Genomic DNA, 26153 nt, shown 5'->3' with positions numbered 1-26153 from the left:
ATGTGCAAGTACTTTGGGAAAGAGAAAGGGCAGAGTAGGAGATGTGGAGACAGGAAGGAGATGATTAAGGCCATGATAGTAATAAAATTGATGATCTAGCATTTCTTTCTATACCTATCACTGATTCCCATGCAAAACATTCTAAAAAATTATTGAAGTTAGATCTCTCTGAGCGTCTTGACACACATACATCTTAGAATCTCATACATCTAAAATTAAATGAAATTGAGATGGAGGGGATTAGTCCTCGGTTACCCTTTAACTCTCTTAGAGATGTAGTTTTTTTTTTCCCTTAGAGCATTTTGACCTCCAAAAGTCGAGATGTTTTCTTCACTAGGAGAAATGTTGGCATGATTCTATGTATATTTTGATCAAAAGCTGACTCACTCATGAGAAATTCTTGTCCAGAGTCCTAGACAGACCAATGAGAGGCCAAACCATCAGTTTAATAGCTAACTACTCCATTCAGCCAACCATGGGAAGTTTTTGGCTATACAACAGGCAGCACCAATCAAGATGAGGCCAGACTTCCAAATAGGCTTCATCACCATAAACAGAGTGAGTAGAATTAAAGAAGGAAGGATGGGAAGAAAGAAACATCATGAATAAAAGATCGAAATATTTTTCTAAACCATGAACCAAAACTCAGGTCCAGCACACCACATTCAGGCAAGGAGCACAAAATTTACTTAAACTTCTCCATTGTCCCTCCCCCTCCCCTCCCCCCCCCTCCCCCTCCCCCTCCCCCTTCAGCTGCTGCTGCTGCTGCTTCTGCTGCTGCTGCTGCTGCTGCTGCTTCTTCTTCTTCTTCTTCTTCTTCTTCTTCTTCTTCTTCTTCTTCTTCTTCTTTTTAACTTAAAACAGATTTTACTTATTTATTATTTTTTATGGAAGTATAATTGACATATAGCATTATAATAGTTTCAGGTGTACAACATAACCATTTGATATCTGTATACAATGCAAAATGACCACCACAGTGGGCCTAGCTTCCTTGCCACCATAAAGTTATATAATATGCAATACCATATTGTTGATTATAGTCACCATGTTGTACATTACATCTCCATGGGTTATTTATTTCGTGATTGGAATTCTGTACCTCTTGACCCTCTTCTCCCTTTTCACCCATCCCCTAATCTCCTCTCCCCTATGGCAACCACCACTCTGTTTTTTGCATCTATGTGGTTGGTTTTGTTTGTTCATTTGTTTTGCTTTTCACATTCCACATATAAGTGAGAGCATACAGTATTTTTCTGTGACTTATTTCACCAAACATAATGCCCTCGAGGCCAATCCATGTTGTCCCAAATGGCAAGGTTTCATTCTCTTTTTTAATGGCTGAGTAGTATTCTAATATATATAAACACCACATCTTTATCCATTCATCCATCAGTAGACCCTTTGGTGTTTCCATATCTCAGCTACTATGACTAACACTGCCGTGAACATAGGGGTGCAGATATCTTTTCAAATTAGTGCTTTTGTTTTTTTTCCAAATAAATACCCAGAGGTGGAGTTGCTAGATCATATGGTAGTTCTATTTTTATATTTTTGAGGCACCTCCATACTGTTTTCCACAGTGGCTGCATCAATTTAAATTCCCACAAAATTATGAAAAGAGTCTAAATGTCCATCAACTGATGAATGGATAAAGAAATTGTGGTTTAGGTACACAATGGAATACTACTTGGCAATGAGAAAGAATGAAATGTGGTCTTTTGTAGCAATGTGGATGGAACTGGAGAGTGTTATGCTAAGTGAAATAAGTCATACAGACAAAGGCAGATACCATATGTTTTCACTCTTACGTGGATCCTGAGAAACTTAACAGAAGACCATGGGGGAGGGAAAGGAAAAAAAAAGTTAGAGAGGGAGGGAGCCAAACCATAAGAAACTCTTAAAAACTGAGACTAAACTGAGGGTTGATGGGGGGTGGGAGGGAGGGGGGGGGTGGGTGATGGGCATTGAGGAGGGCACCTGTTGGGATGAGAACTGGGTATTGTTTGGAAACCAATTTGACAAGAAATTTCACATTAAAAAAATTAGAAAATAAAAATAAAAATAAATTCCCACCAACAATGCATGAGGGTTCCCTTTTCTCCACATCCTCACCAACACTTGTTATTTCTTGTCTTTATTGTAATGGCCATTCTCACATTATGAGATGATACCTCATTGTGGTTTTGATATATATTTCCCTGGTGGTTAGTGATGTTGAACATCTTTCCATGTGCCTGTTGGCCATCTGTATGTCTTTTAAAAAAATGTCTATTTAGATCCTCTGCCCATTTATTATTCAGACTGTTTTTTGTTATTGAGTTGTGTGCTTTTTTAAAAATATATTTTGGATATTAACCCCTTATAAGATCTATGATTTACAAATATTTTCTCCCATTTAGTTTTATTTTTAATTTTGTTGATGGTTTCCTTCACTGTGTGTTTTAGTTTGATGTAGTCCCATTTGTTTATTTTTGTTTTAAGTGCCATTACCTTTGGAGTCAGATCCAAAAACATGTCTCCAAGAATGATGTCAAGAAGTTTACCACTTATGATTTCTTCTAGGAGTTTTATGATATCTTATCTTATATTTAAGTTTTTAATCCACTGTGAATTAACTTTTGTATATGGCATAAGATGATGGTCCAGTTTCATTCTTTTGCATATGGCTGTTCAGTTATCCCAATAACATTTATTGAAGACACTGTCCTTTCCCCATTGTATACTCCTGCCTCCTTTGTCATAAATTAATTGACCATATATGAATGGGTTTCTGGGCTCTCTATTCTGTTCCATTGATCTATGTGTCTGGTTTTTTTTTTCCCAATACCATACAGTTTTCATTACTATAGCTTTGTAATATAGACTGAAATCAGGGAGCACAGGAATGCCTCCAGCTTTGTTCTTTCTCAAGATTGCTTTGGTTATTCAGAATATTTTGTGGTTCCATACAAATTTTAGGGCTGTTTGTTCTATTTCTGTGAAAAAATGCCATTGGGATTTTGATAGGGGTTGCACTGAATCTGTAAATTGCTTTGGGTGATATGGACATTTTAACAATATAATTCTTCCACGCCATAACCAAGAAATATTTTATTTGTGCCTTCTCTAATTTCTTTCACTAATGTCTTGTACTTTTCAGTGTACAGGTCTTTCACCTCCTTGGTTAAATTTATTCCTAGGCATTTTATTTTTTTAATTCAATTATAGATGGGACAGTTTTCTTAATGTCTCTTTCAGGTAGTTTTTGTTAGTGTATTAAAATGCAAAAAAATTTTGTATATTGACTTTGTACCCTGAAACTTTACTGAATTTATTAGTTCTAACAATTTTAGTGGTGATATTAGGGTTTACTATATACGATGTCATGGCCTCCACAAATAGTGTGAGTTTTACTTCTTCCTTTCTGTTTTCAATGACTTTTATTTCTTTTACTTCCTAACTGCTCTGGCTAGGACTTCCAATATTATGTTGAATAAAAGTGGCAAGAGCAGGTATCCTGTCTTGTTCCTGATCTTAGAGGAAAAGCTTTCAGATTTGCCCATTGAGTATGATGTTAGCTGTGGGTTTGTCAAAACAGCCTTTGTTATGTTGAGGTGCATTCCCTATATACCTGCTTTGTTGAGAGTTTTTACCATAAATCGATGGTGAATTTTGTCAAATGCTTTTTCTACATCCACTGAGATAATCATATGATTTTTATCCTTCACTTTGTTGATGTGGTATATCACATTAATTGACCTGTGAATATTAGCCATCCCTGCATCCTTGGATTAAATCTCCACTGGAATAAATCTCCACTTGATTATGGTGTATGATCCTGTCAATGAATTATCTAATTTGGCTTGGTAATATTTTGTTGAGGATTTTTGCATCTATATCCATTGGGGATATATTCCTGTAATTTTCCTTTTTTTGTGGTTTTCTTGTCTGGTTTTGGTATCAGGGTAATGCTGTCTGTGTAAAATGAGTTTGAAAGCATTTCCTCCTCTTCAGTGTTTTTGGAAGACTTTGAGATATATAGGTATAAAATCTTTGTATGGTAGAACTTACCAGTGAAGCATAAACTTTTATTTGTTGGGAGGTTTTTGATTACTGATTCAGTATCCTTGCTAGTAATCAGTCTACTCAGATCTTCTTTCTTCATGAATTGATTGTGAAGTATTGTATGTTTCTAGGAATTTATCTATTCCTTCTAGGTTGTTTAATTTGTTGGCAAATAATTATTAATAGCAGTCTTTTATGACCCTTTATATTTCTGTGGTATCAGTTGTAATATATCTTCTTTCATTTCTGATTTCATTTATTTGAACCCTATCACTTTATTTCTTAGTGAGTCTAGCTAAAGCTTTATCAATTTATTTACCTTTTCAAACAATCAGCTCTTCGTTTCATTGATTCTATTGTCATTTTAGTGTCTATTTTATTAATTTCTGCTCTGAGCTTCATTACTTCCCTCCTTCTACTAACTTTGGCCTTCATTTGTTCCTCTTTTTTCTAGTTTCTTAAGGTTTAAAGCTAGATTGTTAATTTGAGATTTTTCTTTTTTCTTGAAGTAGGCCTATACTGCTATGAACCTCCCTCTTAGAACTGCTTTTGCTGCATCTAGATTTTGGTATGTTGCATTCCCATTTTCATTTGTCTCAAGGTATTTTGAATTTGTCCTTCAATTTTTTTCATTAACCCATTGGTTATTCAGTAAAGTATTGTTTAACCTCCACATAATTGTGATTTTTTTCGGTTTTCTCTTTTGTGATTCATTTCCAGTTTCATACTATTGTGGTCTGAAAGGATACCTGATATGATTCCAATTTTCTTAAATTTATTGAGACTTGTTTTGTGGCCTAACCTATGATCTATCCTGGAGAAGTTCTATGTGCACTGGAGAAGAATGTGCACTCTGCTCCTTTTGGGTGAAATGTTCTGTATATACCTATTAAGCCCAACTGATTTAATGTGTTAAGGCTGATGTTTCCTTATTGATTTTACATCTATGTGATCTATCCATTGACTTAAGTAGGTACTAAAATCCCCTACTATTATTATATTACTATTGATTTATTTTTAGGTCTGTTAATACTTACTTTCTATGTATTAGGTTCTCCTAGGTTGGTTCATAAATATTTACAAATGTTATTTCTTCTTGCTGGATTAACTCCTTCATCATTAGGTAATGCCCGTTTTTTCTTCAATTACAGTCTTTGTTTTAAAGCCTATTTTGTGATATAAGTATAGTTACCCCAGTTTTCTTTTGGTTTCCACTTGCACAAACATCTTTTTTTTTTTCCATGCCTCACTTTCAGTCTGTAGGTGTCCTTATTTCAGAGTTGAGTCTTTTCCAGGCAGCATATATTGGGTCTTATGTATGTATGTATGTATGTATGTATGTATGTATGTATATCCATTCAGCTACTCTATGTCTTTTGATTGGAGAATTTAGTCCATTTATATTTAAGGTAATTATAGATAGGTATGTACTTCTTGCCATTTTGTTCACTGTTTACTGGCTGTTTTGTAGCTCCTCTCTGTTCTTTTACCCTATTGCTTTCTTCCCTTGTGGCTTGATGCCATTTTTTAGTGTTATTTTCCAACTCCATTCTCATTATCTTCTGTGTATCTGTATACACACACACACAAACATACACACATACACACATATGTATGTATGTGCGTACGTATGTATGTATGTGTGTATGTATGTATATATAGATATAGATATACAGACATACGGATGTAGATATTCTAAGTTGATAGAAAGTTAAGTCTAAATGCATTCTAGAACTACATTTTTACTCTTCTCTCCTACATTTTATGTTTTGATGTCATATTTTACATATTTTTATTTTGTGTTATCTCTTAACTAATTTTTAATAGTTAGTTTTACTACCTTGTCTTTTACTCTTCATGGTAGCTTTATAAGTGATTTGTCCACTACATTTACTATATATTTACTTTTACCAGTGAGAATTTTTGCTTTCATATTTTTTCTTGTTAATAATTAGTGTCCTTTCTTTTTGGCTTAAAAAGAAGTCCCTTTAACATTTCTTGTGAGTCTGGCTTATTAGTGGTGAATTCCTTTAGTTTTTGCTTGTTTGAAAAATTCTTCTCTCCTTTTATATGGTAACCTCGCTGGGTTGAGTATTCTTGTTGGAAGTTTCAGTACTTTGAATATATCATGCCCCTCCCTTATGGCCTGCAAAATTTCTGCTGAAAACTCAACTGATAGTCTTAAAATTTTTTTAAATGTTTTTATTTATTTTTGAGAGAGAGAATGAGACAGAGACAGAGAATGAACAGAGAGGTGGAGGTGCAGAAAGAGAGGGAGACACAGAATCTGAAGCAGGCTCCAGGCTCTGAGCTGTCAGCACAGAGCCTGATGCAGGGCTCGAACCCATGAACCATGAGATCGTGACCTGAGCTGAAGTCAGGCACTTAGCCAACAGAGCCATGCAGGTGCCCCAAACTCAATTGATAGTCTTATGGGGGTTCCCTTGTATGTAAAACATTGTTTTTTCCTTGCTGTTTTTAATATTTTTTCTTTATCTTTACCTTTTGACACCTGAATTATAAGGTGCCTTGGTGTGGGTCCCTTTGATTTCTCTTATTAGGGAGTTTCTGGGATTCTTGCATCTGGATGTCTGTTTCTTTCCCCAGGTTAGTAACGTTTCCAGCCATTATTTCTTCAAATAAGTTTTAGGTCCCTTTATCTCTCTCCTCTTCCTGGAGCTCCCTATTATGTGAATGTTGATCTATTTGATTTGTGCCATAGGTGCCTTAAGCTATCTTCACTTTTTAAAATTCCTTTTTCTTTTTGCTGCTCCGGGTAAGTTCCACTGCTCTGTCTTCAGGTCACTGATTTATTCTATTGCTTCATCTGGTCTGCTGTTGAACCCCTCAGTGTATTTTTCAGTTCAGTTACTATAGTCTTCAACTCTGTGACTTCTGTTTGGTACTTTCTTATATTTTCTATCTCTTCCTTACAATTCTCTCTGTGTTCATCCATTCTTGTCCTGAGATTGGTGAGCATCTTTTGCTTTTCTTTTCTTTTCTTCCTTTATTTCTTTTTGTGAGCATCTTTATGACCATATTTTGAACTCTTCATCAAGTAAATTACTTATCTCCATTTCATTAAGAATGTTTCCTGGAGTTTTATCTTGTTCTTTCATGTGGAACATATTCTTCTGTTGCCTTGTTTTGCTTGACTCTCTGTGTTTTTTTCTGTGTATTAGACAAAGCAGATACCTCTCCTAATTTTAAGAAGTGGTCACAGGAAGCCTGGAGGTAAATTTCAGTCTGATGTCTGTGCAATGCCCTGGGTGTCATAGCCTTATAAGAACTAACTCTTCTATTATCTCAGTTCTGTGGGGCCCAGAAATGCTAGTACACCTGGCTTCAAAGCCAAGCATTCAAGGGGCATTCCCTGTGTGGAATGTGCACACCTGCTAACTTTGAGGTTATAGGAGAGTGCCAGACTGTAATGAGCCTGCCAAGTGAGTTTTGCAAGGTGGGGTCATGGCAGAGAAGTGGCCTAGGGCAAGAGGTCCCCCCAGGTTTGGCAAAGTAGGGCTGTGGGGGCATGCTAGGCTGGGATGAGCCCACTTACTGGGTTTGGCAGGGCTGCAGGACAGCACGGGGTGTGGGACAAGGTAGCAAGGTGGAGGGAGAATGCAAAAATGGTGCCTTCCCATGTGTCTGTCCCTGGAGAGAGTTCCAACAGACCTCTACTCCTCTGGCAGACCCTTTAAGCTTAGCCAATGAATTTCCTTCACATATAGTCTAGGTGCTTTTCAGCTTGCTGCTTTTGAGCTGGGTCCTGGGGTGAGTGAATCTGTGTGAGCCCTTTAAGAGTGGAGTCTCAGTATCCTACAGCCCTTTAGGTCTCCTGGACATAAGCCCCATTGGTTTTTAAAGCCATATATTTTGGAGGCTCATTTCTCCAGCCCAGGTCCTAATGACTGGGGTGCCTAATGTGGCGTTTGAACCCCTTGCTCCTTATGGATACAATCTATATTTATAGGACCCCTCCCAGTAGTGGGTTACTCCTAACTAGGGGTGGGACTTTTGGCAAGACCATATCTCTCTCTTTCCTAATCATCTCTATGTGGCCTTTTTATCCTTTGTTGTGGAGGAGCTGTTCAGCTAGTTTTCAGGTCTTTTTCATAGAGGATTGTTCTATATGTAGCTATATATTTGGCATGTCTATGGAAAGAGGTGAGTTCAGGATCTTCCTATGCTTCCTTCTTGAACTGTCCCCTCAAACTTCTCCATTTTTTATTTGGCTTAGACAGTACTGTGTTAGCACAGTTTTGTTGTTAATAGGGCATAAACATTTTCATTACAATCTTCAATCTCCAGGACTTTGTAAATGGACTGAAAACCTTACAAGTGAAGATTAATGTTCAACATATAGGATACTGAGCCCGCAGAAAAGATAAAAGAAAGTCAAAGTTACAGACGTCTTTTATTATTTTTTTTTTGATAATTTGAAATTATGCTAGAATTTGGGCATCAAATTAAAACACTATTTGTCCCCTGGAAAGATTCCAAAATGTTGGTTGGAAATGAGGGATAATTAGGCTCTTAGAAATGTTTCTGTTGATGCTGAACGTGATTCAAGAACAAATAATTCACGATTATTAGATGTGGGTACATTTGCATCATTCAGGCAATTGAAGAACGTGTGTTTGGGGTCGGCCCACTTCAAAAGACTTATATTTTTCTATATATAATGTGATATTTCCCAGACATTTTCAATTCCCTTGACAGTTTTTAACTCCAGATAAGGGGAACAAGGATCCCCGGGTATGCACATAGGCTGGCCTCTGGTTCTCATTCTCAATAATGGGCTAAGTTGCCACTGAGAGCACAGTCTTTATGTGAGTACCCTTGGTGCTGGCCACACAGACCCGCTGAGGCTAGCTGACTCTACCACATGCCACAAGGTGCTGAGAGCAGCACATGGTGTTGTACAGAGAGGTTCCAACTCTGCAGGTGGGTCCCAGCCAAGGAAGTCTGAGAAGAAGCCAGGTGGCAAGAAGCCCATCCTCACACCCTCTGGGCTCAGATTAGACATGTCTGCATTCTATACTCAGCATCCCAACAACCAGCACATTGCAGACACACACACACACACACACACACACACACACACACACACACACAGTAGGTGTTTAATGAATGTTTTAGTTGTCCCTGCTCACACAGTTCTCTTCCTAGGAATTGGGCAGGAATGTCCCCAACAGGGAATGGACTATGTGCCAGGTATCAGCTGGGTGTTTGTTTTATTTTTCCACCTTCTCAACTCACTGTTTTCACATATAGCACAGAGAACACACCGACATATGAAGGCTTCCGGCTGTATGTGCAAGGAGCTGAGCTCTTCTTGCTGTGAGCTGTTTAATGCACCATCAGAACTAAAATTCAAGAGGTTTTCTGAAGCCCTTATACATATAACCTTTTTTTTCGACATTCTCCCCTTTTCTGTAGCAATTCAGCTGGCCCCAGGGTTTCACCATCATCACCAGTGTCCAGTGTCGGTCTGACCTTCAAGGGTTACTTTCCTCACCGTGATCCATGGCATGACTATAGAATAGGTAACCCTTTGCACACATCTTCAGAAAGCCACCTTGGAACCCCCACCAGGTAGACCAGCAAAACCTCCTACCTTCAAACCAAAGAAAATACTAAATCCATGAAATCACTTAAGCCATACTTCCAAAGAAAAGGAGAATCAAAATGTTTTATGCAGCAACCTATAAGAAACTCATTTTGTGGGATGTTTCACATTCCAGCCTATGGTTTATTCCCCCATATATCCCTGCCAGTAATATCAACCAGATGTGGCAAAGAAGTCTGTGCAGAATTGTAAAAATTACAAGCATATTCTGTAATTCCAAAGCATTGTAAAGTCACAGCTTGGTTTTCTTTCTTTCTGGAAAAAAAAAAAAAACTTTTCAAGCTGGTAGAATGTTCTCAGTATAAGTATTACCTGATCACTTTAGAAAGTTCTTCTGTTGGCCCAAAGGGCCAAAGAGTTTTAAAATATAAAACCCAACTCTAACTTTGATACATTGTAGGGAATTTAGAAAGTTCTACTCGCACACATGCATTTGAGTCTATAAATTTTCTGTTTTAATATTTCAAGTCTTAATACTTTAGATCTCAGATATGAGCACGTGCTCACAGAGGCTCATATAAGCATAAAAGTACAAAATACAGAACCTTGAAACCTTCAGATATCCATGATTGTTTTTCCTCTCTCTTCTTTAAGGTGTGTTTCAGCACAGGGGCACATGATAAGGTAGAAAACAACCCACAGAATTGGAGGTCAGAAAAGCCTGGGTTTATTCCTGGTGACTTAGTTAAACTCTTAAGCCTCAGTTTTATCATCTGTACAGTAGGCATAAAAATATCTACACTTCAGGAAGACTAAAGAAGACTACATACGCATAAGGTGCCTAGTACATAGTAGGTGCTCAAGAAATGTTTGGTTGTTTGCCTGTTCCCCAATCTATAAAATAATAGGGTTTATAATAGATCAGCGTTTCTCAAAGTATACCCATGGGTGACATACACCAAAGGTGTAGGTTGCCTATTTATAAGGTCAGAATCCTGGGTCCATTCCAGATCTCATGAACTAGATGTCTTGGTTACACAGACTGGGAATCAGCATTTTAACCAGCACCTCAAGAGATTTTTTTTTTTTCCATGTGCTAAGCTTGAGAAGCAATGGAACTTAGATCCTTGCTCACCAAATGTGGTCCTAGGCCAGGAGCATCACCTGGAAGTTTGTTATAAACACAGACTCCTAGGTCCCACCTCAGAACTACAGAACCAGAATTCACATTTTAATAAGATTCCCAGGTGTTCAGATGCTCAGAGAAGTTTGAGAAATTCTGGCCTGGATAACTTTAATTCCTACCTCTAAAATTCTATCATTTAAGAGTCTACAAGACAATTCATTGTATTAGCCTTGTAATCAACTCTGTGGATAGACAACAGACTTGTGTTCAGCTGGATAAAGCCTCAGTGGAGGAGAAAAGAAACCTTCCATGCCTTCTTTCCTAGCTCTAGGTTAAAGCACGAGCAAATCACGCAAAACAGAAATCCCAAGAGTGCCACGGCACCCATTGTAATCCATTATCTGTCCACATGCAGATTAAAGCTAACCTGTCCTCAAGCACATGATGAAACCGCAGCGGACAGAGCATGGCATAACACAAACAGAAGGCTGAGGCCTCACTGCAGTGTTCAGGGGGTGGGGGAATGGAGAGGGAGTAGGGAACGGAGCTCCAGTTTGCAGGGAGATTTTCCATGAGCTTTTAGTGGCTGTGCCCCTGGAAAAAATGACCCCACGTCTGCAACGGTGAGGCTGGCCCGTCCCTGGCCTCTGAGGGCTAGGCCAGCACAGGGGGAGCGGGTCTCTGGGATGCAGCTCCCAGCAGGCAGGCGGTTCTGAACCCCCCACCATCCTGATGGATTGGTTTCCCCATCGCCCTATTATCATTTCACCACATCAGATAACAACTCTGCTAGAAAACTGGGTAGTATGGTTTTTGTTTTCTCCACTGGTGTTTCACTTTTATAGTATTGTTTCACATTGATATAGAGTTTTATGGTGACACATATTGCATGTAGTTATGTTTTCAAGTTTAGTGTAGAACTGGAAGACTAAAGGTGGCTACAAAAGGATCTACGAACTGCAAAAGGTACTACCTAGAGGTATGGGGCCCCAGTCACTCAACACGTCTCGGCCCACTGAGGGCTTCAAAGACATAAAGGAACAAACATTAACTGAGCTTCTACTAAGTGCCCAGCATATTAACTAGTTATTAACTTCCCATAAGTACAGTAAGGAATGTAGGCTCTGGAGTCAGGCAAGTTTGGGTTTGAATTTTGGCTCTGCCAGTTACTGGCTCTGTGACCTTGGGCAAGCTGTCCAAATCTTTAGGACTCTGTTTCTTCATCTCTAAAAAGGAAATATTATAGTATCTCACCTCCTAGACCTGAGATGAAGAAGGAGGATTCACATAGAAGCAGGTCACAAAGCACCCGATGTAATATGCACTTGGGAACTATTGTGGGCTGCTGTGTCCCCCTAAAATTGAAGCCCTTGGACCCATTCCTTCAGCATGTGACTGTATTTAGAGATCAGGTCTTTATAGAGGTGATTAAGTTAAAACACACCCATTAGGGAGGAGCCCTGAGCCAGTATGCCTGGTTTCCTTATGAGAAGAGGAAGAAACACCATGGCTGAGCATGAAGAGAGGGACAACCGCACGTAGAGGCACAGGAAGATACTGGCTCTAAGACAAGGAGAGAGGCCTCAGGAAACCAACCCTGCCAGCACCCTGATCTCAAACTTCCAGGATCCAAACTATGAGAAAACAAATTTCTGCTGTTTAAGCCATCCCATCTGAGATACTTTGTTATGGCAGCCCAAGCAAACAAATACCGGAGCTGTGGCTGTGACCTCTGTTGCACAGTGAATCAACCCGAGGCTGAGAAAGTTGAAGTCACTTGCTCAGGGTCACCAGAGGGTAGGACCCCAACCCAGGTGTGTACGGCTCCAAAGGCCACATTCTTTACTCTCACACTGGGCTGCCTCAAAGTGGCACTGGACCACCTTGCTGAATGCAACTTTCTGTGTGTGGGGGAGTACATGGCACGTACACGCAAGGCAGTGACAAGACGGGGCGATGGAGAAAAGGAAGGAGAGGTACAAGCAAGCAGAGAGGAGAGTTCAGAGGAGGTCTCCCTCATTGGAAGGAAGTTCCCTGGAAACTGAGGTTTTACAGCCTTTACTTCTGGGAGGGATGGTGCTCCACCATGACAACAGCCCCAGTGACTTGGGGCTAGTTGGCTGGCCACACTTCAGAGTGTTTTCAGAGGCCTGAGGGATTAACCTTCCAAGTCTCTTGCAACTCTGCAGATGTGAGTGAGGGCCAGGGGGTTTAACCCCAATGGCATGTTTTTAAAGCTGTCAAATACCTCGTAGAACTGAGTGGAGAATAATTGGAGGCCTCTGTGCTGCTGCTATCAAGCTGCTTATTCAGCGACAGGTTGAAAACCACTACCAAACACTGAATGAGCTCTTTGGACATGAATCCAGAACAGAGGGGCCCGCTCATCCTCATATGGCAAAGTCCAACTCTTAAAAACCGGCTGTGAACCACTGTGCCCCTCATCTCCTTAAAGCTCTTTAATGAGTAGAATGCAGAGGACATTCAATCACTGTTTTCACCTTGTCTTCTGCCCCTTCTAAGGATTTCTGGCAACATTAACCCTTTAACCTCCAAAAAACCAGAAATCCCTCACTCCCTCTCCCATGGGTAGGTGAAAGAGAAAGCTGGAAGGGGACACAAAGAAGGAGAAATTAATAACCTATAGACCATGTAACAGACCATGCTCTGTGCCATCCTGTCTGGATGAGACAACTGAGGCCCAGAGAGGGAAAGTAACATGTCTTAGGCCACAGAGCTTGTGGGTGGTGGAGGACCATTCTGAACACCAGGATCTTCACACTTCAAGGGCACCACCGCCTCATCTTCATCTCTCTTCATCTCTCTTCATCTCTCTTCATCTCTCTTGGAGCCTGAACCCTGTCAGGTGCTGAAGTGTTGACACCACCGATGCCAGAGCCATAGCATATGCACTGCTCACCTCAGTCGGCCAGCAAAGTCGACCACAGACATCTTTCATTGAGCACTTGCTATGTGCTACAGTCAATGCTGAAGGCTGCCCATGGGCCACTTCCATCTATCCTCATAACAATGTAGAGAAGTAGGTTCTCTTGTTTATTGTACTGATGATGAACCTGAGACCCAGGAAAATTAAGTGACTTGTCCACGAGCTCACAGCCCCTTAAGCCCTCCACTCTACTGCCACCTCCTATGCCCAGCTCTGAGTCAGGAGTGGTAGGGAACTTAGGAGGAGCAGTAACATAATCCCAACACTTGAGAACCTTCTGATCTATGTCAGGATGGGGGGAAACTAATATTTATTTTATTGAGTGCCCAAGGCATGGCAGAGACCTTGCTGGCCCTTTACAGACCACAGTGATGTTACCTAATCTTCAGGGCACTCCCAAGCTCTAGGATTCTCTGTCCTGTTCTCTGTGTGCTTGAAAACAGGAAGAGGACAGGTACACCATTAATATACATATGGATCAATGAATTACTGGTGCTGGATCTGAGGGTGGATGGGGGTAGAGTGGTCAGCAAGGCCTGACAGAAGCACTTGGACATATGACAGGTCCATTATCAATCCTTTTTATCATCATTTTAGGTCTCCACAATAGCTAGCTTGGCATAGTAGAAAACCGAAGGACTCTGCAGTGACACAGACACACATCTGAGTCCCAGTTCCATTGTATCCTGGTTATACAGCAATGGGGTAAGTTAGATAACCCCTCTCAGCCTCAGAAGTAGATGTGATAATGATTCTCTCTATAGGATTAGTGTAAAGGTTAAGTCTGAGCATTGAGGCAAAGTCCCCAGGGTAGTGTTACTTCTTAGAAATGTGGGCTATATGAGTAAGTAATTTAAACTCTGAGTTTTAGTTGCCTCTACTATAAAATGGGAGGAATGAGGCAGGTTGCTGTCTATAGTAGAAAAACGGCACAGACTCCAGAGTCAGATTACCCAAATGTGAACTCTGGTTCTGTCACTAAGTACTTGTAGGATATCAGGCAAGTTCTTAACTTCTTTAAGCCTCAGTTTCACATCTATAGAATAATGTTAGTCATAGTATCACCCCACAGGGCTGTAAGGAGTATCAAATGAATTATACCTCAAGTGCTCAGAACACTACCTGCCAGCCAATGGGTTTGCAATTGTTATTACCTTGAAGTGTTTCTGAGGATCCAACGCATTCAGTTAAAGCACAGCAGACTGCCCAGAGTCGTTGCTCAATGAATTTGTAGACATCTGTTGTTTTCTTTTTTTTTTTTTCAACGTTTATTTATTTTGGGGGCAGAGAGAGAGGCAGAGCATGAACGGGGGAGGGGCAGAGAGAGAGGGAGACACAGAATCGGAAACAGGCTCCAGGCTCTGAGCCATCAGCCCAGAGCCTGACGCGGGGCTCGAACTCACAGACCGCGAGATCATGACCTGGCTGAAGTCGGACGCTTAACCGACTGCACCACCCAGGCGCCCCAACATCTGTTGTTTTCAAGTTTGGCATCATTTCCCCCATCTTTGGATAACAGAATTTTTCTTTCTTTTGGGAAACCCATTCCCAAGCCCTGGAAACTCTCATCCCCAAACAAGTGGGATGAACCCATTTCCAAAACTTGACTGGTCAGAGGACACCACCTCACTGGCAATAACGATGTGCTCAGACATGGACATGTCACCAAGCTAAGCAATCTACCACTGGTTCTTTTCTGAAGGACTGTTGACTCCACACGGATTGCCAGATTAGTACCCTGGGTCTTCTGCTTTTGTTCACCATCACGTGCACTGCTACAAAAGATGTAAGGAGTGACATGAAGTCCCAATAACTTCACCAAGCCCCTGGATCCAGTTGTTCCTGAAGCTGTCCATAACTGTCCCTGAACTTTCCAGGCATATAAACCAGTATCTTTCCTCTTTGGATTAAACTAATTTTAGTCACATTTCTGTCACTTAGTGGTTAGTAGTGTTATTATAATAGCAGGTTTCCAACAAATATTATTTCCCTTTCCCATCACTCCTCCAAACATCTTATTACACATCCATAGCCTTAACAAAAGGTATTCTTTGGATAAATAGTGAGTATTAAGCAGTTTTTGTCTACAGATCTAATAAGAAAGGAAAAGGCGTGTCCAGAATTGCTACTTATCCAACATGGCATGCTACGGAGTAGACAGCCACACAGTACCCACATTTAGCATTCCCTGGAAAATGGTTCACTGTGTCTATTGAGATGCAACACTCCTTTACAGAGCTAGTGACATATGTATACACACCCATGATTGCACATTTATTGATTTCTAATTTGTACCCTGCAAAATAAGACAAAGACACAATAGGGCCATTAAGAAAAATCAAAGATCAAGCCCAGAGAGAAAAAAGAGATTGCAGATTATAGCCGAAACCTGAGTTAATATAGTTGCTTAAATAAAAAAAAAAATTATATTTAGCCTAAGCTTTTTGGCAGCCATTCAGAATGTGTCATGATGAGGCATACAGAGAAATGGGCATCCTTCATGTCTGTACCTGAAAACCCAGCAGAGGCCAGGTTGGAACAAGCACAGAGGAAGAGCTTACTGAATAAATGAATGAGGGAATGAATGAATGAAGGATAAAAGAACCAAAGCTCCCTAAGGGCACTGTTTATAATACTTAGGCCTATATCCTTCACTTATTCATCTACCCATTCACTGAGTGCTTATGTGTGCCCACTTCTGTGCCTAGCTAGGACCTGGAGCAGGACAGATAACAGACTGAGTCAAATGTCGTGCCTGCTGCAGCTGCACTCCCAGCTGCAGCTCTCTGGCTTGAAGCAAAAGCTCAGAGTCATCCACCTCAGTGCCCATAGCAACTGCCAGTGTCTTCGTGCATCCGGAAGAAAGAGATCAGAGAGCAAAGCTGAGAAAATGGGAAGTGCGGGAGTAACACTAGTTATCTTGGTAATTACACTCACCCCTCACTGTAAACCCTAGAAAACAAATGCACACACACTATGATCTCATCTGATACTCACAGCTCCTTGGCGAGGAAGATAAAAGGGAAGAGGAGTGTCAGCCTTATACTGATGGGGATATTCAGGCACAGAAGGGAAAATGACTCCCCCAACCTCTCTCAGAAAGTGACAGGATACCACCCTGGGGGTTCCCATGCCCTAGGCTGCCTGCCTGGGCCTGGACCCCAGCATCTCAGAGACCTGTTATCACTGCCTGAAATTCCTCCTCTGCCTGCATCAAAAGCAGCCTCACACAAAATGGGCATCATCTGATGGGAGCAGCTATGAGGCCATGTTCCATGAGCAAGAACCAGCCCGCTTGACACCCTGCAACAAGTGGAACACTCAGACCCCACCTGCTCAAAGCTTTCCAGCAGCCCCAGCCCCACAGACACCTTCTGTTTGCTTAGAATGTGATGCTGAGATTCCAGATGAAGAGCTTAGAGTCAGCATTATTTAGGAGCAGGTTGAAAAGGCACAATGTGGTGCTGGGTGGAAAGACAGCTATTAGGTGAGCATGTAAGGAAAGAACTACATAGGAAGAGGAAATTAAAAACCAGGTTGTTTCCCCATATGCCCATTTAGTATTGTTTATCCAGCTCAGCTAGACGCTCAGGCTGCTGAACATCACTTTAGTCATCCTCATGCCCATCAAGATGGATTCAGTGTGGAAAGGTGAAAAGGGGGGCATACTCTTCCCCACAGATAGCAAAGTCAGCCAGGTGGACCGAGCTAGAGAAATGCAGTACACAGCATGAGAAGACCTTGACAAGGTACAGGTGTGTCCTAGAGAAGGCGAACAACGCTGCTGTACCACTTAAACACCAGCCAACCCTTGTGGTTCCTGTTCCAACAAAGTGTCCTTTAAAATACATTTATGTATATAGTCTCTTTCTGTGTATGCACACACAGATATAGATATAGATACAGACTCCTAATTCAGAACTCATTCTTAAGCACACACACTGACATGTGTTTTGTATTTCCCAATGTATCCTGGAGCCTACATGCATTGTTTGACTGCATAAATAGGTATTAAACACAGCCACTGGGAATGTAAATGGTGGCCACAAGTTTGGAGCCTCCCCAGTAATGTTACAGTCTTCCCACCCAGGCTGTAAATCTCACTGCTTGGCTACTAAGCAGCCAGACACTGTCACTCCATTCAGAAAATCAAGGCTTGGGCCAACCCAGTTCACCCCATGAACTACACGAGTCACTGCCAGTATGACTTATAGGCTCAGAATCATAGAGCCATTCACTGTCAATTAATTAACACTTGCCTAATACCCACAATACGCCAACCGCAATCTCCATTCTGACGTGCATCTCAAGTTCCTTGAACCTCCAAACTCTCATACTGAATAAATGCACAGAAACATCTCCAATATTCCCCCTGCATTATGTCTTGGACCATTCCAGAAGATAAAGCAAAATTTAAGATGTTTCTTCCTTTTCCCACAAAATCATAGATCTCCAGACCCAGGGTTCTCAGACTGGCGGAGGTAGGAAGCAGGCAAAGGGCTGGAGTTGTTCTGGTATGCAGGATGGTGAGGTTAAAGTGTTCAGTCCAATACAATGCCCTCTGAGACCACTGGTGTCTCCTTTGAATAAACCTACCTCAAATCCCATCCCCAGGGCATTTCCCTGAGGTGAGGTCAGACCATGTTAAATGGCAGTGTGTCCTTCTTTGCAAAGAAGAGATCTACTACCACAAGCCACCAGCCCTCATTGGCCACTTAAGCCACTGATATCTGAAGAATGGGAGCAAAAGTCGGGTGTGGAGGGGAGTGTAGGGGCACGCCATATTGAAGCCCAGCTCCTAGTCTCCATACATATGGCCTAACTACCAAGCTCTGCATGGTACCAGGCTCCACTCACAAAGGCAACCACAATATCCATATCACCAAAGCCAGGCAGGACACCAGGTAGAGAACATAATTCGGCTCTACTTACAGTCTGGTGAGCTTTGGTGTATTCTGGAAAAGCAATTCCGGAAGGACCTGGAGCTTATTCTTGTTCAGGCGCCTAGAGATAAAGAACAGAATGAAAGGGTATCAGGAGACATTAAATGGATTAAGAGTATTCACAGATACTCACTTCAATCAATCAACAGGTATTAAGAGACTTTCTAGATATTTCAACATGGGATGCACAGCATGTTAAGGCATATTCTGTTTTGCAAGGCTTGCAGTCAAGTTGGAGATACAAAGCAAAGGTCAGTCAAAGGCAAGAACACAGCACGTGTGCTGTCCCTTCCCCATCAAGAGCCTAGGACAGACATCACTAATTGATCACACCATTCTTTCCCACAGATTCCAGACAAGGCTTTTGAAATTTTCTGGCCATGTGCTCCAGGTAGCAATTGCCAAGCGATGAAACTGATATGCAAAATGGGTCCCTAAAAAGAAATAAAATACCAGAGAGAGTATTTCATCCTAGATAGTGGTGGTGGTTGCAGTAGGGAGATAGCAGTTACTATGGAAACAGAAGAGGCCATGGGTTAAGGGGCCAAATGGAATCCCTGCCAGCCTGGAGCGGGTCTGTATTATAACTTTCATGGGCCCTTGGCACTTTTGCTTTTGCATGCCCCTAACTCTATATAAAAAATTAATATCACATTTTATAACTATGTTGGTATAAAAATATATTAATATTATATATTATAACATTCACTTTGACCTGAAAGGCTTTTTTTTTCCTTCTAATTTTGAAAGAAATGAAAACATTTTCATGGGCCTCTGAAAGTATTGTTGGCCCTGAGCACTGTCCCCGCTGTGCCTAATGGAGCGGTCAGCTTTGGGTCAAAAACCACAGTCTGGGCAAGCCATGTGGCTGGAGGTAAAGTCCTCCCAGAAGGGATGGCCCACATTGGATGGCAGCAACAGAGCCAATCTCATGCTCTCCTGAGAATGGTCAATGCTAATTCCAACAGTGAAGAAGGCCACATGAGTTTTCAAGGGACACCAAGCCCTTACTGTGGCCTCCAAGAAGGCTGTTCTCTGGGGAGTAGGAGGCCAAGAGGGAGACCCTCATCCCTGCCCACTCCCATGACTCTCTGTCCTAGCATCTTTACACACCTCATCAGTGAGTGCCCAAACCAGTGTCTCCAAACCTGTCCCCAGAATCCTCAGAATCTCCTGCAGCAAAAGAACAGTTTATAGCCTGGTTGAAATTTTTGCTTGGAGTGAGCTGCCCGTTTCGTTACCTGGGACAACCATACTATCCTATCTTAGAGTTAAGCAAGCTGAAGAAAAGATAAGATGAGCTTCTTCCCTGCTTCTGCACAAAGCCCACACTCTCTCCACCACGCCAAGCAGACATGCTTCCCTGGGGGGATTTTGCTACTTTCCCCCTTTTGTCCCAGGTTGATGGCCAAAAATTCCTAAGAGACAGGGGACAAGCAGGAGGTCAGAAAGGGCAAAGCATGTGAGAGAGGAGCTTTGAAGACCCCAGAATAAGGCTCCTGTCAGAAGTGTGCTGCTCAGCCCTGAAGGGGCTCACAGTATGTGTGGGCAGGTGTGGTCCAGTGATGTTGTTTGTGGGCCCCCTGACTGCAAGGAGACCAGACAAGAGGCTGAGAAGTTGGACGGATAAGCTCAAGTTCCCAGCGACACCCCAAAAGCAGCATGACTCCCACACTAGTGCTCTTCTGTAATGTTTTATTAATTGTGGTAAAAAACAAAAACATGAAATTTTCCATCTTAACCATTTTCAAGTGTACAGTTCAGTGGTGTTAAGTATATTCATAATGTTGTGCAGATCTCCAGAACTTTTTCATCTCACAGAACTGAAACACTATCACCATTGAACAACTCCCCACCCCAGTCCCTGATAGCTGGCACTCTACTTTCTGTTTCCATGAGTGTGACCAGTGTTTGCTTTTTTTTTTTTTTTTTAAATTTTTAAATGTTTATTTATTTTTGAGAGAGAGAGAGAGAGAGAGAGAAAAACAGAGCACGAGAGGTGGGGGGGGGGGGGTGTTCAGAGAGAGAAGGAGACACACAATCCAAAGTAGGCTCCAGGCTCTGAGCTGACAGTACAGAGCCCAACGTGGGGCTTGAACTCATGAATCACGAGATCATGACCTGAGCCAAAGATGGACATTTAACTAAGCCACCCAGGCACCCCAATGTTTATTTATTTTTGGTAGAGAGAGACAGAGCACAAGCAGGGGAGGGACAGAGAGAGGGAGACACAGAATCTGAAGCAAGCTCCAGGCTCTGAGCTGTCAGCACCGGGCCTAACGCAAGGCTTGAATTCACAAACTGTGAGATCATGACGTGAGCCAAAGTCAGACGCTTAACCAACTGAGCCACCCAGGTGCCCTGTGACCAGTGATCACTCCCAGTATCCACTGTTCATGTTCCTGTCACTAAAATGGAAATACAGGAGGAGCCCAGGGGAGAGAAGAGTGATGGGTAATCTAGTTGCTCTTCAGAGCACCTCCCATAAGTCTGTGATATGTCCTTTGATGTCATATGGGAGCACTGATCCCAGAGAAGGTGCGGTGATATGACTTTGGCTAAAGCTGGGTTCAGGGCTAACTAGATCTTGATCTCCCTGTGGGACTTTTGGGTAGTTACCTGGCCTGCTGAACCTCAGTGTTCCATCTTCAAAATAACCCTATACATTGGGTTACAGAAATTCTTAATGACACAGTGTGTGCCCAAGTGTCTACCACTGCAATAAGAGCATGGAGATAATAATAAAAATGATGCAGTCCTAACTGCACATCAGATGCTATGCTACATGCTGGATGGGCACAATCACAGGCAGGAGAGCTTGGAAGCGGGCGTCATTACTACCCACATCTCATAGATGAGGACGCCGATGCCTGGAGAGGATGAGTATATTCCACAAGGCCAGTGTTAGGAAGTGGTAGGGTCAGCATCTGAACCCAGGCAGTCTGCCTCCAGCGCCCAAGTTCTGAACCACTAACCTCTTAAAGCCTTGTAATAACTGACAGTTCCCTTCCTCTTTTCCTTTCTTCTTTCTCCTCCCCCCTTTCCTTCCTTTCATTCAGGGTTACCACCTTCTCAGCCCCAGCTCAGACAACCATACATCCTGAATACATTTCCCTTCCTGAAAAGAACTCTCTTGGAGGTCCCTAAGGCCAGAATTGGGTCTCTACGTGTCTGTCTGGAACCACCCTCTATTGTCACAGCTGCACAGAGCCGGGTGACAGTTATATTCAGACGACCAACACTTCAGTCTAGGCAAAAATCCTAAAATTCAGCCCACCGAGGCCTGCAGTGGGTAGGGTGTTTAGTGTGCTAAAAGCCCTAAACCAGAGTTGAAGCTAAAAATAAAACCAGCTTGGCTCCAAAGCTCCAGGAAGGGAAGGAATCATTTTTCAGTATTTGTGGCTGGACAAAAATAAAAACACAACCAAACTGAGCCAATTGTGCTCTGCCTGCTGCTTCATAAACCCTGATGAGGCTTCCAGGGCAGCTGGACCCGGCTTGTTCTCCCAGAGCCTCTGGGTTTTTCCGCTTCAGCTTGGGCGGGCCTCATGCTGGTTCTCCCTATCACAAGGAGTCTGATGCTCCATTTCATTTCCAGTTCATTCCAGGGTTTATTCACGTTTACTTAGCAAACTGAGCCAGCTGAAAGGTCTTCCTTGAAGGGCTGATGGAGGCTCCAAGCTGCATAAAGTGCATTTCCCACGTGGCTGCTATAGAGCAGCTCCTGAGCAGGAAAATGAATAGTACAACAATGTGTCGTTCTCCTGGTAGAGGAACAGGGAAGCACTGGGCTGCAGACAGGGGCTGTGGCCATGATGCCCTCCATCCCTCATGTCATCCACTGCTCTGTCACCCTGTATCCAGAGGTGAAACTCTCCTGCTGTGGTTCAAGCTGAAAACAGATCCATCAGGCCTGGATGAAAAGGACCAAATGGGACTCATATGAGGGCAGACCTGAGGGGATTGACACCAACCATAGGCCAGGTCAGTGATAAGATAAAGCCCTCCTGGCTATCCCCCCGTCCCTCAGAGATCAGCACTCTTTTTCAGCTTTACCTGCTAGAACAATGGGCAGCATCAATGTCAAAAGCCCACAGGCTGTGAGTTGCAAGGTCATACTGCTTTTCAGCCTGAACCATGAAGCACTGCAGTACTGCTGATCACCTTTCTGGAGGTACCTGGGTGTAAGATCTGATTCGATATTTTGCCACTTTTTTTGTTGAATTTGTCCATTCATCTATCCCTTCAATCATCCATCTACCCACCTTTCCATCCAACCACCATCCATTCATCTCGTCAGTCCTTTCTCAATAGGAATGTATGAAGATGAGTAAGAATATTCCCTTCCGAATATCAGGTGCTAGTGGAGAAGACAGGAAAACAAAGGTATCATGGGAGTACAGAGGAGGGCCAGCTAACCCAGACCTGGTAAAGGAGGGCTTCCAAAAGGAAGTGGCTGGAATTTACTTTTGAAGCAGGAGTACAACTCTTTAAGGGACAGGGACGAAGAGTTCTACACTTTTGTATGTCTACGGAGGGCCACGACACCAAGGGGCCCCTGGAAAGTAGGCTGCACCGCTGGATTCCAGAGAGGACATGAGAAGGAGAAGTAATGAAGCTGCAGAGCCAGGCAGAGGTCTTACAGCAAGGGCCCTCATGGGTAATGATAAAGGATCTGGGTTCGGTTGTTTCCTGGGAGTAATGGGAAGCCACAGGAGAGGGGTGAGCAAGGGAATGATCATCTGGTTTGGGTTTTGGAAAGTCCTCTTGAATAGCAGTAAATCTCATTTGGCAGAGTGAAAAAGGAAGCAAGGAGACTAATTATGAGGGCTCTTGCGCAATCCACATGACTGTGTGAGGACCTGGTTAAGGATGAGAATGGTATTAGAGTGTAGGAGATGCATGTGAGGCATCATTGACAGTCCAAAGGAGTTCCAGGGGTGGAGGTGTTAAAACAGGCCCCCAGGGCTCCTGCTAAGTGGGTAACTGATCAGCTGAGATTACCAATCACTGCCAAAAGGAACAGAGAAGGGAGACAGCATGCAGAACGTGCTGTGTTCAGATTCAAGATTTCTATGCTACTGGGATCTCTCAAATATGTTCTGACAACTAGTATCAGCAGCTAGTAATAACAGTAAAGCCATGACTCAGGCACTGTACTAAGCACTTTACATGAACTATCCCACCATGAAGCACTGGGCTTCCCATTACCCATGGAAATGCTTTGAGGCTAGTACTCTCAGTAGCCCCATAATAAGGAAACAGAAGCCTAAAATGGTTAAAGCACTTGTCCAAAGACCAACTTGACCAAAATCATGGTGACAGGATTTGAGCCCAGGCACCTGATGTGAAGTCTGTGCTCCTGGCTGCCACGGATAATGATAGTATTTAGTTTAGCTCTTCATTATAGACTGTCTTATCACCTAATGTATGAGTCTCATCTTCCCAGGAAACTCTAAAGGTCCTCAAGTGTAGAATATGCATCTAATGTCTCCCTGCGATCCCAACTTTAGCCCACAAAGCCCCAGGCATGCAAGAGGGTGGTGCTTCAGGAAGGGTCTGTTGAGTTTCATGAATAAATAAATCATAAGGGAGGAACGGCAAATTTGGGGAGCCTCAAAGATCAATGGCCTTCCTGGGCTAGGTGACAGAGGTCATCCTATTTGGAGGTGAATAAAACTCCCAGAGGGCCCACCTGTCTGTCTGCATTCTCCAGAAACTTCTTGCAGACTCACCTGCCTCACTGACAGGCAAGGTAAGAACTATGGGGCTCACTCAGTACTTCCCCCCACCCCCTGGGGGAAGGACAGTGCGAGAGGCCTCCAGGCCAGAAGCATTTATGTCAGCAAGCCAGGGCAAGGCTTGCCAAGTCCTTTCCTTTCTTCAGGGAACAGTGGCCTGTCCAGCTGCCCAGCTACGGCCTGAAGGAGGGAAAAAGTCAGTGTACTAACTCCCAAAGGTCACTGGGATTGCTTACTTTAGTAATGAAATCAATTGGTTCCTCAGCCCCAGGCACTTTCCTAGGCAGCCTGGATGCTCTCCAGGTCTACTGGTACTTTCAGAAGCATCAACATGTCTAAGCAACAGGGCTAAAGTGGCTTTGTTATTCAGAGCAGAAGCTCCAAGCCTCCCCCAGTGGATAGATGGAGAGGCCCATGGAGCTGGGGCTCCAGGCAAGCCCAGAAGAAGGGCAGCACCAAACTCAGAGGTGGCACCATCATCCATGAGGATATAGAGGTGTCACTATACATCAGGGGAACTCTGTAAACATAAGAGAAAAAACTTGAACTTTGGCAAGGGAAAAAAGCAGACAGCCCTGATTTGGGGTTATTTCTACAGTTGCTCCCTATAAAAACAATGGCCTCTTATTTTTTTGGTTTCCTTACTGGTCAAACAAATCAAATTCAAGCTTTTTTCCTGTTATGCAAATTTCATAATGCAAACTGGATGTAACCTGATCAGTTCAGTAAGAAAACTGATTTGTGATGTTGTTGGTTTACATCATTGTCATGTCAGAAATGGTTCCCATATGTGTGGAAAGAAAGCCTATTTGCCTCAGCACCCATGGCCTCTTTTCGTTGGGTGACTGACTCTTCTTTGCCAGTGGGATTTCCATTTTTAATCTTTCTTTCTCTTTTTCTTTTTTTTCTTTTGCTAGCAGCTTTCTTGAGATCTAACGGGGCTTCCTTTTTAAAATCACTTCTAGTCCAAACCACGATTTATTTTGATGGTTCTGAATGAAGCAAGTTGACCTGAGTCTCATCTTCCACAGAATTCAGGATTTGCTCATTGACATTTAGGTTGGCTTATGCCAATTTTGAAAATCTGTTATTTTTAGTTTGTAACTTCAAAACGTCCTTAATAGCAATTAAAAATCTTTATTTTTGACATTTCTGTGGGAGAAATAACTTTGTTTTCATCATCTAAAATTCTTGCCCCTAAGCAGTTTTTTTTTTTCCTCACTGAAGTTGCTTGAGAGAACCCATTTTAAAAATAACTTAAAGTGTATTTTAGGAACACAATTATTATGTAATAGCAAAACACGTACCTCACGAGGTACCTGAGAGGGAGGAAGGGTTTAACAACTGCAAAGGTCCCCATAGCGCTTCTCAAAGCGTCAATAAATGATGGCAGTTGCAGCAACTGTTCTTACCAGCATCACCATCCCTAGATGCCCCAGGACCCAGAAATATATAGATTTACTTCTCCATAGATGACTGTGTTGGTCAGCAAGGCTATTAGCATAACAAATGAGTTCCTAAATCCCACTGGGTTAACACACTAAACACAGACTCTACACTCTCATAAAGGACTTGCTCCAACTTGCCAGATGACAGAGGGAACATGTGGCCTCCAAGGCCACAGCGCTAGGGAAGAGAGGAAACAAGGAGCCAGCAGCTCCTAGCTTTCTCCACCTAGTGGGACTCCTATCACTTCTGCACTCAGTCGACTGGCCAGAACTAACGGCACGGCATGAACAGAACTGTAAAGGAAGGTGGGAAATCTACAGGGATCTTGGAT

At 42.5% G+C, this 26153-nt stretch overlaps 1 protein-coding gene across 1 annotated transcript in view; it reads right to left on the bottom strand.

Annotated features, from left to right (window-relative positions):
- SLIT3 (slit guidance ligand 3) overlaps positions 1–26153 on the bottom strand; it is a 594639-nt gene that overhangs the window by 474198 nt on the left and 94288 nt on the right. Inside the window, exon 4 of the mRNA XM_047873095.1 lies at positions 18622–18693. Within this exon, the coding sequence (XP_047729051.1) occupies positions 18622–18693 (72 nt within the window). The remainder of the gene's footprint in view (positions 1–18621; positions 18694–26153) is intronic.

The sequence above is a fragment of the Prionailurus viverrinus genome, chromosome A1 (assembly GCF_022837055.1).
Source record: "Prionailurus viverrinus isolate Anna chromosome A1, UM_Priviv_1.0, whole genome shotgun sequence".
NCBI lineage: Eukaryota > Metazoa > Chordata > Mammalia > Carnivora > Felidae > Prionailurus > Prionailurus viverrinus.
The sequence above is the reverse complement of the archived record's forward strand: the minus strand, read 5'-3'. Positions and strand labels throughout refer to the sequence as shown.